The 18,725-nt window shown below is 43.2% G+C and overlaps 2 protein-coding genes across 3 annotated transcripts in view; one reads left to right on the plus strand and one right to left on the minus strand.

Annotated features, from left to right (window-relative positions):
• The window catches only part of vrk2 (VRK serine/threonine kinase 2), a 20,102-nt gene extending 15,676 nt beyond the window's left edge, over window positions 1–4,426 (plus strand). Inside the window, exons 12-15 of the mRNA XM_038960542.1 lie at window positions 1,831–1,962; window positions 2,174–2,344; window positions 2,464–2,610; window positions 2,885–4,426. Coding sequence (XP_038816470.1) covers window positions 1,831–1,962; window positions 2,174–2,344; window positions 2,464–2,610; window positions 2,885–3,349 — 915 coding nt within the window. The 3' untranslated portion in view covers window positions 3,350–4,426. The remainder of the gene's footprint in view (window positions 1–1,830; window positions 1,963–2,173; window positions 2,345–2,463; window positions 2,611–2,884) is intronic.
• Window positions 993–17,677, minus strand: fancl (FA complementation group L). 2 transcript variants are annotated; one of them, XM_038960543.1, is made up of 14 exons: window positions 17,317–17,677; window positions 17,020–17,078; window positions 16,689–16,749; window positions 16,176–16,232; window positions 15,958–16,055; window positions 11,208–11,304; window positions 10,176–10,244; window positions 6,435–6,585; window positions 6,169–6,252; window positions 5,211–5,256; window positions 4,890–4,971; window positions 4,282–4,398; window positions 3,961–4,032; window positions 993–3,606 (listed from the first exon to the last, which is right to left on the minus strand). In XM_038960543.1, exons 1-14 carry the CDS (start codon window positions 17,473–17,475, stop codon window positions 3,571–3,573), a joined length of 1,188 nt encoding a protein of 395 aa, XP_038816471.1. In that variant the 5' UTR covers window positions 17,476–17,677; the 3' UTR covers window positions 993–3,570. The 2 variants fall into 2 exon arrangements, with proteins under 2 accessions (XP_038816471.1, XP_038816472.1); XM_038960544.1 differs by lacking the exon at window positions 17,020–17,078 and having other exon boundaries at window positions 17,317–17,444.
• Between the last annotated feature and the right edge of the window lie 1,048 nt (window positions 17,678–18,725).

Consider the following 18,725-nt stretch of genomic DNA (forward strand, 5'->3'; position numbering starts at 1 on the left):
GGAAGCACAGAATTGTCTAGAATGTCATTGTATGCTGTAGCATTAAGATTTCTCTTCACTGGAACTAAGGGGCCTAGCCCAAACCTTGAAAAACAGCCCCAGACCATTATTGCTCCTCCACCAAACTTTAGTTGGCACTATGCATTCGCACAGGTAGCGTTCTCCTGGCATCTGCCAAACCCAGATTCGTCCGTTGGACTGCCAGATGGTGAAACGTGATTCATCACTCCAGAGAACGCGTTTCCACTACTCCAGAATCCAATTTACACCACTCCAGCCGACACTTGGCATTGCGCATGGTGATCTCAGGCTTGTGTGTGGATGCTTGGCCATGGAAACCCATTTCATGAAGCTCCCGACAAACAGGTCTTGTGCTGACGTTGCTTCCAGAGGCGGTTTGGAACTCGGTAGTGAGTGTTGCAACCGAGTGCAGACGATTTTTACGCGATACGTGCTTCAGCACTCAGCGGTCCCGCTCTGTTAGCTTGTGTGGCCTACCGCTTCACAGCTGAGCCGTTGTTGTTCCAGCCACTTTGCTCGATTTTATACAACTATCAGCAATGGGTGTGGCTGAAATAGTTGCATCGACTAATTTAAAGGGATGTCATAATTCTGTGTGTGTCATGCTGTTATAATGAGCTTCTTGATATGCCACACCTGTTAGGATGGATTGTCTTGGCAAATGAGAGAGCCTCACTAACCGGAGTTTGAGAGAAATAAGCCGTGGTGTGTGTGGAACATTTCTGGGATCTTTTATTTCAGCTCATGAAACCAACATGTTGTGTTGATATTTTTGTTCAGTATCTAATATAGCTGGATAGGGTAAAGTGCAGGTCAGGGGAGTGTAATGGAGACCAGATGGCTAGACTCACTTCATGTTCATTGTTTATACTCTGATTTATAACCCTCTGCGAGAGGTGAGGTGTCTGTGTGTGGGTCTGTCGGGAGCCCCAGTGCAGTGTGGGAGATTTACACACACTGACAGCCTCAGCCACAGATCACATACAAATCCAGGTCTTTATTTACAACACGCAGAAAGTATTTCTCATCAGATATGTGCATTTCAATTGGACTGTACCAAATATGTCACATCTCTCTCGCTCTGGCTCTTTGCATAGCAGTGTAGAGGTGAATCACATTTTCTTCTCTAAATGCCTGGCGGGGATCTTGACCGCAGTAAAGGGGGTCAACTTGCCCCTGATCCCCACGGAGGCACACCGCGTCCCCCCTCAAGAGGCTCTGGAGCGGAGAGGTGGGGATTTTCTGGAATTTACCGGAATCACTTGAGCCTTCAATGGCGACTAACTTGACCCGCAGATGGCCAAAACAGCCCAATTTGAGGCGATTGATGACACACACTTTACACACACTTTACAGGGGCAGAGGATCAGCAGCCATAATTGTTCTAATTTTCTCTCTAATTTCCATGCTGAACTGCTGGGCAGTTGGATCTGTAGTCAAATAGAAGTCAATTTTTGGAGGTTTGGAAAGTGAGTGTAAATGTCAATTGAATTAATAGGGGTCATGGAAAGGCTGCTTTCAGTGTCTGTCCTACTCCTCTGTATTGTTATTTACTCCTTTTTCCTCCCCAATTTCGTGATATCCAATTGGTAGTTAGTCGTGTCCCGTACGGACTCCCGTTTTATTATTATTACTTCTCTTCATCATTCAAAGACAAATGAATAATGCTTTGTCTTCAACACAGTAGGTGGCCTTCTCCTGGTCTAAAAGTTCAATGGAGAATCAAGCAAGTTTCTACTATCAGAAACAGTTGCATGTTAGCCTCTTACTAAGCCCCTCACCCTCTCTTCCTGTATCCTTTCCCCACAGAAAGCAGGCCGCGGTAGAGGCTCATCCAAACTAAAGCCCGTAGTTGTGGAGGATGAGGAGAGTGATGAAGAGGATGAGAAGTTGGAGTTGGATGAAGCGAGGCCCAAACCTGTACCACCCAAGGGCGTAAAGGTGTTGGCTATAAACGGGATTCACTAAACTTTACTACTGAGCTGGTTGCAATATGACCCCAAAATAAATGTATTGGAATGTACAGTAGTTGACACACATGGGGAAATGCCCTTTTATTCTAATGTGTTGACAACAGGAGTAAAAGTATGTTTTCATTCAGTTGTTCGTTTGCGTCACATGAAATAATTATTCCGGTGTCCTTCCCCCACAGAAAGCGGGCCAGGCTAAACCTGCAACTAGAGGGGCCTCCAAACCAAATCCTGTATATGTGGAGGATGACAGTGATGAAGAAAAGATGGAGATTGAAGAGGGGAGACCCAAACCTGTACCATCTCGTTACATTAGGGGACCACCTGTATCCAACCCCCAGTCAGAACATGGGGTAAGGTGTTAGTGAATTCACAAGCAAGAAATGTCCAGATTGAGGAGTATGTCATAAACTAGTGCATGCTAGCTTCACGTGAAATTTCAATCCGGTCTTCCTGTATCTTTTCCCCACAGAAAGCAGGACGAGCTAGAGGGTCGTCCAAACCAAAGTCTGTATATGTGGAGGATGACAAGAGTGAGAAAGAGGAGGAGATGGAGAGACCCAGACCTGTGCCGTCTCAATACATCAGAGGACCATTCAAGCCCCAGCCAGAACAGGCGGTGAGGCCAAGGCACTAAGTCCTGCTTGTAGTGTAATATTGACAGGATTCACAGCATTTTACTATAACGTTGTCAAACTGGTTTTACAAGAATGGACAAAATGACCAGCTACTTTACTTTGACACCCAACTGATAATGAAATACGTCTTATCAAAGCAAGTTCAAACATCACTATTTTTTCATTGCCTTTGTTGTAATTTCACATTAACGGCTGTTACAAAAGTTCAGGTCAATGGAAGAAACCCAAGCAAATGTGTGAATTATCCCCTAACAGAAAACATCAACACAAACCAAACGTCGCATCAGGAAAATAGTTGCTGATGACGGCGTTGTTGTGACCTCAAGACCACAAGTCAACCATAGACCCAGAGAAAGTACAACCCCTACAAAAAGCAAATTGGGTCAAACACATGATGATCAGTGGGAGGACCACAGTCAGACACACTGGGAAAAACATCTGTACAAAGAGGATGGTTCAGAGAACTTCAACCATGATCACCAGTGTGGGGGTAAGAGTCAGAAGCACAATCCCCCAGAATCTGACCACTGGGAAAATCCCATCCACATATATGACCGTGGTGAGTGGGAGGAATACAGCCACAAAGACCACGACCAGAGAGCAGAGCCTTCTCCCAAACAGAAGAGTGTCTGTAATGTCACACTGTACTGTAGTGCCTTAGTGGTGGTCTTATTCCTGTCCCTGGCCTTTCTATTCACTCTGGCTGACAGTCCTGAATGATGACTTGGTGCTGTTTTCCTGCTACTCTGATCTTTTTTGTTGTTTCCTATTCATCATGCCTATTTTAGGTTTGCATCATCCCCAACTCTTACTCCAGTTCGCTACAGTGTCATGACATGAGTGAGACCATATACATTAGATGAGATGTACATTAGATGTGAGTGTATTTGCTGAGGCTCATGTTAAACCATATAGCTCTATGCCCAGGCTTCAGTCAGCTCTCAGGGTTTCTGGGTGGACATCTTCACTGTGATGGGCTGTAAACAACAAAAAGTAAAAATATCAATTACTAAAAAAACAAACAAACTTGATTGTGACTTATTGTGATTTGCAACTGCACCTCTGGGGATTTTCTATAGGCTTACAGTGTGTTGATTTATGTGTGACTGTTGTTTTGTACTAACCAAGGACATGGTACCTCCACACTACTAAATGTGACCTGCTATATTCAATGTACTTATTGTGCATAAACAGCGCTCTATATTACCTTTTGAAACTTTATGAATGACACATTATATGAAGACTATATCATGTGTATGTTATATGACCTTTTATGAAGGACATCGACTGTAAAGTGAGTATTAATAATGCCATATGGCCGCTTGAAATACCTTGCTGCAGTAGGGACACTCTCCAAACACTATGTTGAAGCTCTGGCGACTGGAAGGTAGTCCACGCAACCACTGGAGAGAAACCCAACAAGAACTAGTCAAACTAAACTACTCAAATTGAAGTTGACCAATTCCTTGTGGCAAGATTTGAGAAATGCAAAGAAGCCAAACACCTGAAATGAATTTGATGCTTTTACATCCCATTTTTGTATGAATTAATAACAAATTATTTTAAATTCATGCATGTCTTATCCTGGATATTGTTTTGTAAAACAGACATGCCTACTGATTGGGTAGGATAGTTGTGTGCGTGTCCCTTACCTCGTACAGACAGGCCTGGTGGAAGGGTTGGCCGCAGCGAGGGTCGTTGCACACCTGGTCAGGAATGGCCGACTCCAGACGGTAGGCGTAACAGATCCCACACTCCGCACTGAAACTCTACAGGAGACATTCATAGTAGCTCTCCTCCTGTCTATCCCTTCTCTACCAGTGTCCCCCTTCCCCCTCTGTTTGCATATTTCTTTTCATGTAACGAGAAGCCCTTTTTCTCTCCAAGCGATCCATTAAAAAGAGGATGGCAGGTACAATTTCAACATCTGGTAAAGTAAACTTTGCTCTTCGGAATGTTAATGATGCTGAGGCATTAATCACCGTGGCGACAGTGGATAAACACGGTGCCCTTTCAACCCATCCGGCGGCAAAAAAGAGATAAATGGGGGTGTGATTAAAGCGATCTCGATAGTGCAGAGGATTCTGCCATCTTTGTTATTCTAATGATCTTATCTGTAAACAACCCAATTAAAGGGGATGCACACCCACCTCCAGCAAACAATCAAGAACAGAAATAAAAAATATATTTCTACACACACGATTGCTCGGCAGAGGTAATTGTGAGGGCTTGGTGTTTGAAACAGGGAAATGCAACGTACAGATTTTTCGTGGGTGGCAGGTGATGGGAATTCTATCTCCAAAACATCCCGGAGGTTCTGCAAGATGCTGCAGTCCGGGTTCCTGAAAGACACAAAACAGCTCCTTCACACACTAATTAAACACATGCAAATGAGGGAGAGACGGAGGGAAGAGGAGTTTGCAATTTTGACCAATATGTCTATTTCTCTCCCAGCTAGGAAATGTTGACCAAGGCTATCACATTGAAATGGCATAGAAGACTGTTCATTTAGAATCACATTGTATGGAACATATAATACCAATAAGTAGACTGTATCCAAATGACTGACTACCTAACTTACCATAAATGCATGTTGGCATTCAGCTTGTTCCTCAAAGGTGTTACCACTGCAGGGGAAAATAACCCACACAATTAAGTTGTGAATTCAAATGGACATTGTAAAAAGAGAGGTTTAGAGATACACAACACTTGCAGGGGGATTTAACAGTCGTTTTTGTGCATTTCAATGCATTTCAGAAAACATCACCCCAAATCTAATTTGGGGTGATGTCAAGTGTTTTCCTGGATGCAGCACACAGGCTCTTACAAACAGCTCTTCATATTTGATGACAGAGAGTCAGGCAAAGAGGAAATATTCCAATAACTTCGACATAAACGCTCTGCTCTAGTCCGTTCCACCCCATGAGCCTCGTCTTTGTGTACAGCCATCATTGCATTCTGTTGTTTGTTATTCTTAAATGCAAAAAGCAATATTTCTGCGTGACCCCATCTATTTGAGGGTCGCTGCCTGACTCAGTCTTGGCGACAGCAGTGTGTGTTTAATAGCATTGCTAGGCAACCAACAATGAGTTCTGTATGGCACTGTTGGCCAAGCATGACCTTGGATTTAAAGAAACAATTGGCAACAATTGTTAGGACTTAAATAGAACAAACTCGACCTTGGTTGGTCCGCTCCTACTCGTACCAAATCAAAAGCCTGATTATGTTGTAAAAACTTTGTTGGGTAGTACACATTCATCAGGACCCAGAATGCGCCCCCCAAAATAATACATCTTTCCTTTGTCTGTGATCACAGATATGATAGAATAAGGGTAGGTGGAAACCAGGTTTCCTCAATACTGCATGTGCTTATCAAATTGAGTCAGATCAGTTAATAGACAGGAGGATGCATTTAAAAAAAAAAAATTAAACATGGCAGTGTGCTGTCATTTAATATAGGGTACACATTTCATATAAATTATCGATAAAAAAAATATTTTAAGAAAGGAACAACCATAAGTATACAGTATTTTACCTACCATGCTCAGCTCCAAGCAGGCAGCACTCTGGCAACATCTTTGGGTGTTGCGTGTCAACCTCCACTTTTATGGACACGTTATTTGCTGCAGACATAGTTAATCAGTGATTGGAGACAAGGAATAGCTGACCACAACACAAAGGAAGCAATGATAAAAGTGAGTGTATATAGGTAGTAGCAGTAGAGGTCTGTTCAGTGTGCATGAGGGTTAATTATGGCCTATTGAGGTCTCTAGTTAGTGAGTTTGCATGTCTGTGTGTGCGTTACCGATGGCGATTCTCCTCATGGTGTCGGCTCTGCTGGGTTTCTCTGGCTCTAGAACCCAGGTCTTTTCATCGATCTCATCTAGAACCGCCCAAAACTCAGCCAGAGACTCTAGAAGCAGCAGGAACTGAGTGTGAACATGGCCCAGAGAACTCTGTGGGGAACAGAACACAACAGGTATGACAACCTAAACTAGGGTTCAAATGTGTGGGTGGATACTTTTGAATAAAGAAATTCATTATCTTAACTGAGAAATTATAATTAGTTCATACAGTTCCTTCAAAGTATTCACATCACTTTTCCCACATTTTGTTGTTCCAAAGTGAGATTAAAATTGATGTAATTATTTTATTTAAAACAATTATCGACACATAACTCTTAATGTCAAAGTAGAAGAAAAATTCAAACATTTGTAAAATATTTATATAAAATAAAAACACTAATATATCTTGATTAGATAAGTATTCAACCCCCTGAGTCAATACATGTTAAAAATCGCCCTTGGCAGCGATTATAGTTCAGTCTTTCAAATGTTTAGCCCTGAACTTATTTAGGCTTGCCATAACAAAGGGGTTGAATACTTATTGACTCAAGACATTGCATATTTAATTAATTTGTAAAAATGTCTAAATACAAAATTCCACTTTGAATGTGTGTAGGCCAGTGACAAAAATCTCAGTTGAATCAATTTTCAATTCAGGCTGTAACGTAACAAAATGTGTAAAAAGTAAAGGGATGTGAATACTTTATACCCATGTCAATTAAATGGTAATGATTTGCAGAACAATTGGCATCTATAGAAGGTCTGACCTTGGAGAGAATGACCCGTGTAGCCTAATAATTTTCATTGTATTAAAATGACCACAATTATAACTTACACCAATTAAGCTATCTAACGGTTAGGGAAATCTCTTTGCCTAGATTTGTGAGGTGAAGATGAAACTATAGACGAACATGAGATAGTATCACATTATATACAAACATGATTTAGAAAATGATTTGACTATTTAGCATTTAATGCAGGCACAGGCTCAACAAATCAAATTCCCTTTAACAAACTATTTTATTAGACTAGCTTTGTCCCGGGAAATCCGACATGAGGGAGAAAAAATAAAAAATACAAAAAAAATAGAGAAATGAACCAAAAATTATGGGTCATTGTGCCAGCACAGTGCACACAATTTAGCATCGCACAGGTGCAGAGACTCCGCAATTACTGGCCAATTAATGCCAGTGGCGTGATTATGGTTATGGCTCCATAGAAATACAGTGGACCCAGTAAAAGGGGGCTTGGTAATTGAATTCCTGCTGGATTTGAGTGGCAGGATGTAAGAGTGTGTGTCTGTGGAAAGCTAAGATCCGCTCAGTACTCCTTGAGTGCCTCAATTAGGCCTCTTCATCTAGCACTGAGTAAAAACAGATCTATCCTCGCTACAGGCTTAACTCCTGAGGAAATGAGAGCCTAACCGTACATACTAAAACACTGCTAATAAAAGCAATCATCTAGTGTGGTTCAAATGGAGTAACGACGTATGAATGGATACACCTAAAGCCTTTATAATGGTGGCTTGTGTAGACATTGAGGGAACTGTGATGCATCTGCCTGGGCCCTCTTCTCCTGGCTGATGACAGATAGGATTCTAACCCCGTGCTCTAATCATCTATTACTGTAGGTCCGGTACATACGGTTGTACACGCACGGACTCACAAACACACAGACTGCTGGCAGAGGTTGCTCATGCTGTGCCACACCTGCAGTGGTGGGTCTGGTGCCCACCAATGGTCCTGCCCAGCCACAATCTGATACAGACGTCAATCACCACACACTGATGTTAAAAGACACAAAACAGGTATGTATTACTGAATGAACATACACTCATTTGCCAGCTTATTAGGTACACCCATCTAGTGCCGGGTCAGACCCCACCTTTGCCTCCAGAACAGCCTGAATTCTTCGGGTTGGAAAACGTTGCTCAATTTGTATCAAGGGACCTAACGTGTGCCAAGAAAACATTCCCCACAGCGTTACACCACCACCACCAGCCTGTACCGTTGACAATAGGCAGGATGGGGCCAAGGACTCATGTTGCTTATGCCAAATCCTGACTGCCATCAGCATGACGCAACAGGAACCGGGATTTGTCTGACCGGGCAATGTTTTTCCAATTCTCAATTGTCCAGTGTGTCCAGTGTTGGTGATCGTGTGTCCACTGGAGCCACTTCTTGTTTTTAGCTGATAGGAGTGGAGCCCGGTGTGGTCGTCTGCTACAATAGCCCATCGGTGACAAGGACTGACGAGTTGTGCATTCCGAGATGCCGTTCTGCACATCACTGTTGTACTGCACCGTTATTTGCCCTTTTGTGGCCCGCTTGTTGGCTTGCACAATTCTTGCCATTCTCCTTCGACCTCTCATCAAATAGCTGTTTCAGCCCACAGGAATGCCGCTGACTGGATGTTTTTTAGTGTGTAGCACCATTCTCTGTAAACCTTAGACACTATCATGAGTAAAAAGCCCAGGAGGCCGACCGTTTCTGAGATACTGAAACTGGCACGCCTGACACCGACGATCATACCACGCAGAGTCGCTGAGGTCACTTGTTTTGCCCATTCTAACGTTTAATTGAAAAGTAACTGAATGCCTCGATGCCTGTCTGCCTGCTTTATATAGAAAGCCACAGCCACGTGACTCACTGTCTTGTAGGAGTGAACCATTTGAATGGGAACGGGGTGTACCTAATAAACTGGCCACTGAGTGTATATGACACATTGTCTTGTTTTTCCTCTCTAATGTGCACACAAACGACAGTGTCTCTCTGTCCCTCTCATTCTTTCACACAAACACAGTGTGGCACATCTTGGCCCTGCAACAGAGCAGGCAATAATTACTCATTCAAATGAACATGTCAGGATAGCCGACAGACAAGCCCTTCCCCCACAACACACACACTCCTCTCACAGCACAGGAGAGATCCATCAGCTGCCCAGCAGGCAGACAGGCTCCATACGGCAGCGCTGTACTTAGCTCGTCTTCTCTGTACGGCTGCCATGTACCACACACACACACACACACACACACACACACACACACACACACACACACACACACACACACACACACACACACACACGTGTAGAGGGACACACCCAGCACATAGAAAGAGAACAGCTGTCAGTGTCTAGGGCTCAATATTACTGACTGTAACTGAGAATAAAATAGGAGTTAAAAGGGAATCCTTCAAAGGTTGTACTGAGACAGACAGCAAGTGTGTGAATTCCGACTGAAAAAGTGTGTTAGTGTGTATAAGTAGTAAAGAAAAATAAAATCTCAAATTAATATAGTTACATATCGCATATCGTTATTTTTGACAATTTCTTTGTTGTTAGGTTGCGTTAGCTAGCGCTAGTCAGCTGTACCTGCGCTAAAACTCCGGTATTTTTCATCCTATAGCTTGTTATCCATCTTTTTAAACAGTGAGCCAACATGTTTTCAGCACTTTCATTACATGACTGATCAACATTTGTTTTCTCATGGCTCTCTTGTCTTTCTGCAGCAGACATAGTGAGCATTATGTTTGGAATATCAAATCGCAATAAAATCCCAGTATCGAATCACAATACATATAGAATCGGCACCTAAGTATCGTGATAATATTGTATTGGGAGGTCCCTGGCAATTCCCAACCCCATGTACGAGTGTGAGACAGTTGGACTGAAACAGTGTGATGTGTTTGTGTGTACAGTACCTGTGGTGTCCAAGTAATGGCCAGTGGAACAGGTAGGTCTGCGGAGCACCATGGGGCCTCTACAGGGTGCTGTGAATAGGAGGGAAACTTGCCTTAACACCCTAGAGTTGGCCAACATGCATATCAATGTCCCTGGGTACTTGACTGTTACAATACTGTACGTACACTAAACAGGCTATAGACTACTGGTAAAGTTGTTTTTTGGAAGTTAACCCAAACCCTTTCCTTACATCTCTTTCTTAATTCCTCTCCTTCTTTCCCCATATCACTCTTTCCCTGCCTGCCCCCCCTATCTCTGCATGTCAACCCCTACCTTCCACCCTCTGACTGTGCGCCTGTGTGGGGTGACCTGGGTAGGGGAAAAGGGCGGGCGAGGCAGCTGGGCCACAGGGGGAATCCAGGCTATTTTTACACAGTGACGGGGGCAGGCAGGTGGGCACACAGGCAGGTGTGCACAGGGTGAAACCAACCACCTCCTCTGGATATCATCTGGGCCGGCTACCACCAACCTGCCATGCGGCCACCCTGCTCACTACTCCCGAACCCAGCACTGCCACCCTGCTATACCCAGAGGGAGGGGGCAGGCAGGCATGGAAAGAGTGATATGCCGGCTAACGCCAACCAAGATGTAGGCATGGTCTGTGCTAAAACTGATCTAGATGTTCTACCTTTTAAGAGGACCAGCAATATGCATTTCTACTAGTTATGCCCACATGGTCTTATCTCCCTCCTCTCCTCTGCTTCTGGAGGGTTGTATCATGCAACTGTGAATCTAAAGTGGATATCTCTACACTCCCATCTCACAGGGTGTTGGAACCTCTCACGCAGACTTCAGAAAACTATGTTTGCCCTAGATATGGGACTGCTCAGAGAGGTACTGTCTTTTTAACACAAGATGGATATTTGAACATACTGTGTAATAGTATGACTTGGGTTTTTTCATTGACTGTTACAATGTGTGTGTTCTCACTTCAGGCTTTAGTTAGCTTAGCTGTAAGTGTTAGCCTGCATAGTGTGTGTGTGTTCCCTTACCTTGGGCGTCAGTTTGACGGTGACGACGTGCTGTCGTCCTGAGGAGTCCTCAGCCCTCAGTCTCAGTGTGCGGAACTCCGTGTCAATGGACAACAGCCTGGGAACACACAGACATCAGTCAGTCTGGTCAGACACATACTGCATAAAGAGATGATGCGTCCTCACACACAGACAGACTCAGAGGTGTTTAGTAGAGGGAAAGCAGGTTGCTCCCATCGTAGCCCACACCCTCTGAGAGGCAGTAAGACGTCTAAACAGTTAGAAATCCCCCGTAGGTACAGCTCTAGGACCAGCTTACATTTCCCTAATCCTAACCTTAAGCGGAGGAAATGTCAAACTGACCCTAGATCAGTTTCTAGACTCTGGGGGGGTAACTTCCTCCTAGATTTCCAGTGCAGTCATGGAACTCTGCTGTGGCTGACATGGCCATATTTCTGCTGGGGATTTATGTGGTGTGGTGGTCAGTGTCAACTTCTGAAGGCATGGAGCAGGGCAGCGTTTCTGACGGACCCGACTAGGATGATCGTAAAACTGACAAAAACACAGAAATGAGTGGAAATATGCTCAAACACACACACCGTGATCCAACACAGCACCTCACTCCTTTAATCTAGTAACACACAGAAAATGTTTCACTCACTCAATTCATCTCCCTCTTTTCCTCCTTCCCTCATTCCATTTCATTGCAGTGACAATCTAGCAAAAACATTTCTGCATATCAGTATCACAGCTCCATTCTTGAATCACAGTCCCATATCCTCTACTCTGCATTCACGCGGCCTCCCGCCCCACAAAAGCAGGGGCTGGCTGGCACTTGGCGCGATGGACACAGCGTGACAGTGTGATGCCCCACTGTGAAGACTGATGATAGAAGTGCAATTGCAACTACAGGAACGGAGCTGCTTAGAAAACAGGAACAGATGACACACGTGTGTTTGAGTGAGCAGTATATGGATGGAGCTAGCTGTACAGTGGTGAAAAAGTAATTTGTTAAAGTAATGATGAGAACTGTGGTGCTCCAGATATCGTATGAAAAGTATGAGATCTGTGTAGAAAGCCAGACAGTCATGTAAAATTCCACTCACTATTACAGTGCCTTCGGAAAGTATTCAGACCCCTTGACTTTTTCCAAATTTGGTTATGTTACAGCCTTATTCTAAAATAGTTAAATATTCCCTCCCCCCCTCATTAATCTATACATTTACATAATTATTCAGACCCTTTACTCGAGTCTTCTTGGGTATGAGTCTTCTTGGGTATGACGCTACAAGCTTAGCACACCTCTATCTGGGGAGTTTCTCCCATTCTTCTCTAGAGATCCTCTCAAGGTTTGTCAGGTTCAATTTAAATCAAATTTGTCACATGCGCTGAATACAACAGTGAAATGCTTACTGACAAGCCTTTAACCAACAATGCAGATTCAAGAAAATACAAAAAAAGTAAGAGATAAGGATAACAAATAATTGAAGTTAACAATAGCGGGGCTATATACAGGGGGTACCGGTACAGAGTCAATGTGCGAGGGCACCGGTATTGAGGTAATGTACATGTAGGTAGAGTTATTAAAGTGACTATGCATAGATAATAACAGAGAGTAGCAGCAGCGTAGAAGAGGGGGGGAAATGCAAATAGTCTGGTTAACTATTTGATTAGATGTTCAGGAGTCTTATGGCTTGGGGGTAGAAGCTGTTTAGAAGCCTCTTGGACCTAGACTTGGCGCTTTGGTACCGCTTACTGTGCGGTAGCAGAGAGAACAGTCTATGACTAGGGTGGCTGGAGTCTTTGACAATTTTTAGGGCCTTCCTCTGACACCGCCTGGAATAGAGGTCCCGGATAGCAGGAAGCTTGGCCCCGGTGATGTACTGGGCCGTTCGCACTGCCCTCTAGTGCCTTGAAGTTGGAGGTTGAGCAGTTGCCATACCAGGCAGTGATGCAACCCGTCAGGATGCTCTTGATGGTGCAGGGGGAATATGTTTTGTTGTGCCCTCTTCACAACTGTCTTGGTGTGCTTGGACCATGTTAGTTTGTTGGTGATGTGGACGCTAAGGAACTTGAAGCTCTCAACCTGCTACACTACGGCCCCGTCGATGAGAATGGGGGCGTGCTCGGTCCTCCTTTTCCTGAAGTCCACAATCCTCTCCTTTGTCTTGATCACGTTGAGGGAGAGGTTGTTGTCCTTGCACCACACGGTCAGGCTGTCTCATCATTGTCGGTGATCAGGCTTACCACTGTTGTGTCATCGGCAAACTTAATGATGGTGTTGGAGTTGTGCCTGGCTGTGCAGTCATGAGTGAACAGGGACTACAGGAGGGGACTGAGCACGCACCCCTGAGGGGCCCCCGTGTTGTGGATCAGCGTGGTGGATGTGTTGTTACCTACTCTTACCAACTAGGGGCGGCCCGTCAGTAAGTCCAGGATTCAGATACAGAGGGAGGTTGGATGGGGAGCGTTGCTGCACAGCTATTTTCAGGTCTCTCCAGAAATGTTTGATCGGGTTCAAAGTCTGGACTGTGGCTGGGCCACTCAAGGACATTCAGAGACATATCCCGAAGCCACTCATGTGTTGTCTTGGCTATGTGCTTATGATCATTGTCCTGTTGGAAGGTGAACCTTCAACCCAGTCTGAGGTCCTGAGCACTCTGGAGTAGGTTTTCATCAAGGATCTCTCTGTACTTCACTCCATTCATCTTTGCCTCAATGCTGCCATCAGCATGCTTCACCGTAGGGATGGTGCCAGGTTTCCTCCAGATGTGACACTTGGCATTCAGGCCAGATAGTTCAATCTTGGTTTCATCAGACCAGATAATCTTGTTTCTCATGGTCTGAGTCTTTAGGTGCCTTTTGGAAAACTCCAAGCGGGTGGTCATGTGCCTTTTACTGAGGAGTGGCTTGTGTCTGGCCACACTACAATACAGGCCTGATTGCTGCAGAGATGGTTGTCCTTCTGGAAGGTTCTCCCATCTCCACAGAGCAACTGTAGAGCTCTGTCAGAGTGACCATGGGGTTCTTGGTCACCTCCCTGACCAAGGCCCTTCTCCCTCAAGTGCTCAGTTTGGCTGGGCGGCCAGCTCTAGGAAGAGTCTTGGTGGTTCCAAACTTCTTCCATTTAAGAATTATGGAGCCCACTGTGTTCTTGGGGACCTTCAATGCTGCAGACATTTTTTAGTACCCTTCCCCAGATCTGTGCTTCGACACAATCCTGTCTCGGAGCTCTACGGACAATTCCTTCGACTTTAATGCTTCGTTTTTGCTCTGTCAACTGTGGGACCTTATATAGACAAGGGTGTGCCTTTCCTAATCATGTCCAATCAATTGAATTTACCACAGGTGGACTCCAATAAAGTTGTAGAAACATCTCAAGGATGATCAATGGAAACAGGATGCACCTGAGCTCGATTTCAGGTCTCATAGCAAAGGGTCTGAATACTTCTGTAAATAAGGTATTTTTTATTTTTTTAATACATTTGCAAACAAAAAAAATAATATATATATTCAATAATGCCTAGCAGACTCCTCCAAGTTAGGAAGATGTGACACCTATATCGATTACAATAAAAGCCAAATGGAAGTATGGCCATTTGGGGTAAAGGAAAAGTATACGGCAGGGGTGTCAAAGTCAATCCATGGAGGGCCTAGTGTCCACATTTTTCCCCCTTCTTCCTGTCAATTAGGATCTAGACCATCAGGTGAGGGGAGTTGTTTACTAATTAGTGACCTTAATTCATCAATCAAGTACAAGGGAGGAGCGAAAACCCGCAGAACCTGCCCTCCGTGGAATGAGATTGACACGTGGTATACGGTCTTTGGGAAACCTAAAGGCAGATTGAAGAGCAATACACAAAAGGTGAAGGCAAAGACACATTCACACACCTCTTACTTCAAACAGAGAATAAAAAAATGGATATGCCTCAAAGAGTGGTGAATATGGAATAGAGTTGTGTCTATTTAAGGATGCCAAACACTTTAAAGCATGTGTTTTAGGCATAGAGGGGGCTGGAGTGGAGATACTTGACTCCATATTCCCATTCACTAACTCATGACTTCTCAAGGCAGTCTCAAGCCCATTCAAATGACCAGGCTCAACGCAAGCCTCTCTTACCTGCACCTATCAGCAGACAAAATGAGTGAACGAGTGAAAACACCCAGGCTATTAATGCCACTGCCAATTAAGACGTTAAACGAATCTCGAGTGCATTGAGGCCTGCTGCGTAATGCTTCTAAAGGTAATACAGTATTGAAATGACGTTCACCTCATTTCCACATAACTTCAACATCCCCCCCATTAAACCTAAGAGTAGGGTCTTCAATTAGACCAATTTGCATTTGCTAATATCATAATTGCAGCTGTAGTCATTAATAGGGAAAGTGGAAAATGAGTAGCCGAGCTAAATGGTAGCTGAGATGCATCACCAGTCACAAAGAGAAGACGGTATTGGCCCTAGCTGACATATAGCTAGGCAGTGTTATTAAATGGGATCTGGCTTTAACTATAACTCAATAACAAAAAAATAAGGATGTCATTATTAGTCAGTTAATAATGCAGTATAATATTGTCCTAAGCCTTTATTTTATGGTTCAGGCTGATGGTATGGCCGCTATAGGGTAATAGTTAGTCACTGGCCTGTATAATAGAACTCAACAGGTAATAATGCAGGTCATAGTTATATTCTATGACTAGTGACAAGAGTTTTTCCTGGTCAGGTCACGTGGTAAAGCTCCTGGCCCTATCCCTACTTGCTCCAGTACATACTTATCCCATCCCAGGTCCTCCATCTCAATGATGAGCTGAGAGTAGTACTGTGGAGGTGGGATGGAGCGACACTCTGGCCTGCACTTGAGGGCCACTTCCTGGAACATAGAACACTTCCTGTTTACATTCAATCACCAGCATTTCAGTACGGTACTGTATGTATTATGACATCAAGGAATATGTCAATATCAATATGAGGTAAAAACAGATGCTCTTACCAGGACAGTCTTCAGCTCCAGAACAAAGCTGACTAGATCAGGAGAGTGATGTAATCTCTGCGAAAAGACAAAACAAGAGAGATCTGATTAGCTGGAAAATTAAGTGTTACTGTAGTGTCTTCTTTCAAACCAACTTAGTAGCTGTTCAAATCAAGGCCAATGTTTTGATTAATGGAGCCTGCCACTAGGTTTAATAATTAATGATAGCTTAAAGCCTGTGAAAATAATGAACTTTACAGCCTGGGGTGAAATATAAATCTAATCCCAATAACCCAGAGGTGACCACATAACAAATAGGGACATTTCCAAGGCAATGTTAATTATGCAGTGGAAAATATTTTTTTCAACAAGCGAATGAAACACAGCAAGTGATGGAATGCATAAGTGAACATACAGTTCACTAAGCAGTCCAGTCTACCTATCCTTGAAAACATCTTCATCTGAAATGAGTTGGGCTCTCAATTGATTAGAGTTATTAAAGTGTTGGTGTGGATTGCTTTGTTTTTTTCTTACCTGTTTTACTATGTGCCCATATCCACACAATAGCTGTTTCAACTGCCAGCAGCAGTGAAGCCTGCAATGCAGAATGATATTTAGTAAATCATTGATTCCATTTGATCCAGGGGACTAGAGTGAAATATAATTAATTTGGGGTATGAAAGAGGGCAAGCAACATGTATCATTAAGTTTGAGGCCACCAATCCTCTGCATAAGTCTGTCTGTGTGCGTGTAGAGAGAGCAAGAAACAGATGGACAAACAGAGAGACGAATTGACAGACAATTCCTTGTGTCTGTCTTTCTCTGACACACACACAAATAGAATACAGGGGACTTGTAACGTTACTTAGCCAGTTTAAGTTGATGATCTGGTGGAAGCAGTATTCTTATTCTGAAGTCTCTCTCCTAAAATAAAATAGCAACAATAGTAGATAAAGTAGGCCATCAGATCTTGTTCAAACCATAAATATTCTTCCGGCAACTTCTAAATAAACAGCTGACTGTCCAAGAATCGATGCATGCGCGCGACTACTACACAGCTAACAACGTTACAAATGATATCAAAGATAACGTTACAACATTATCTTAACTTGATTGTGGCGCAAGTAACAGTTACCTAGCTCAGAAACCATGTTTGTCCCACCTGAACCGTGATAAATCCATCATAGACAGTTTTCTCCTTGTTGAGTGGTAACAACAGCGGACTCTCTTTGACAAGTAAACTCTCCATTCTTGACAGTTCGAAGTCAGCTGTGTGGTGCTGGGCTAACGTAACAACATGGTTAGCTGACCATGCTAGCATGTAAACATCTCAAGTTTTCAGCTGCATACAGTACTCACGTTCGTGACACTTGAACATTAACTAAGAGTTCGTTTGAGAAAAAGGTATTTCAGAAATACAAGTATTGCCTTTGTACACAAACCGATACGTTATTTTTGGTTGAGTAGCTAGCCAGCTAACTGTTTTTCCCGCAAAAAAATAATAATAAAAAGTGTAACATACGTCACACAGGCTTTGGTTTGAATTACAAAACTTTATTAGCTAGTGCCAACTAAGCAGTGTTTCGGGTAAACTACTATTATTTTAAGTATTTATGCAACTTTCACTGAAAAAGTTAATTGATTAAGAAAAAGGGTTATTATAAGTTATTACACATTATCAATTGCCATTCTCCATGTAAATTATTGTTGTAGCCTGTTTACAAAATATTGAATGGTTCATGAATGTTGCTGAGTAGACATAACCCTGTATTAGCTTGGCCTCAAATTAAATACATGATTAAATCATGGAAATAGGCTTAACCGCACTTCTAGGATGTTCAGCTAACTGGTCCTTTTATATGAATAGCCCACAGGTAATGGACACCTTTTGATGTACAGTATAAAGAATGGAATTTCATGGTCGAAGAATGTATCAAAGCAGTAGCTAAAGGGTTTCTGGAAGGCATAGGCCTAGTCAATGTGTTGAAGTATAGGCTAAGCATAATGTGTGGAGGTATTTACAGTGGGTATTCCTTTTTTATTCATTATAAAGACAATATGTAAGGGACAGGGATATGTTAAGAAATAAAAGTATTACTGATCATTTTGTGAAAGGATTCTCGGTTTATTCTGTTCTATTCTATTCTACAGGTGACATTGCCAACCTCAGATAATGTGTTCTCCTTTGAGGTAGGTATTGACATTACATCGACATCTATTTTTAGTCTAGATTACCTTGACCATAAGACAACAAAACATTCACACTGTCATGTAATTATTCTGCCAGTATCATTCATATTCCATATATTATGAAATCCAATAAGACATCTGTCTCTGTTTCAATTTACATACGCATTGCATGCCACAACATGTGGCATGAATTCCCTCTCCCGAATGCCAAATATGTCATTACAATTCCTATTCAAATCCAATCAAACCATGATTACTACAAAAGCCACCGTATTGCCGTGCTCCTATATGCAGGTTTGAGGCTTAGCTCCCTTTAAGCAAATATTTATCCCTCCAGCCAGGATGACTGTATTGCAGTTTGTGATTATATATGGGTTTGTG

The sequence above is a fragment of the Salvelinus namaycush genome, chromosome 22, assembly GCF_016432855.1.
Source record: "Salvelinus namaycush isolate Seneca chromosome 22, SaNama_1.0, whole genome shotgun sequence".
NCBI classification, from domain to species: Eukaryota; Metazoa; Chordata; class Actinopteri; order Salmoniformes; family Salmonidae; genus Salvelinus; species Salvelinus namaycush.

What these genes read in the sequence shown, in the direction of transcription:
- fancl (XM_038960543.1), bottom strand. Translation starts at nt 17,475, where the DNA reads ATGCTAGCATGGTCAGCTAACCATGTTGTTACGTTAGCCCAGCACCAC. An exon ending in TGGAGCTGAAGACTGTCCTG is followed by an intron (nt 16,056 to 16,175) that starts GTAAGAGCATCT and finishes TCTATGTTCCAG; the next exon opens with GAAGTGGCCCTCAAGTGCAG. An exon ending in AGTGTCCCTACTGCAGCAAG is followed by an intron (nt 3,607 to 3,960) that starts GTATTTCAAGCG and finishes TGTTGTTTACAG; the next exon opens with CCCATCACAGTGAAGATGTC.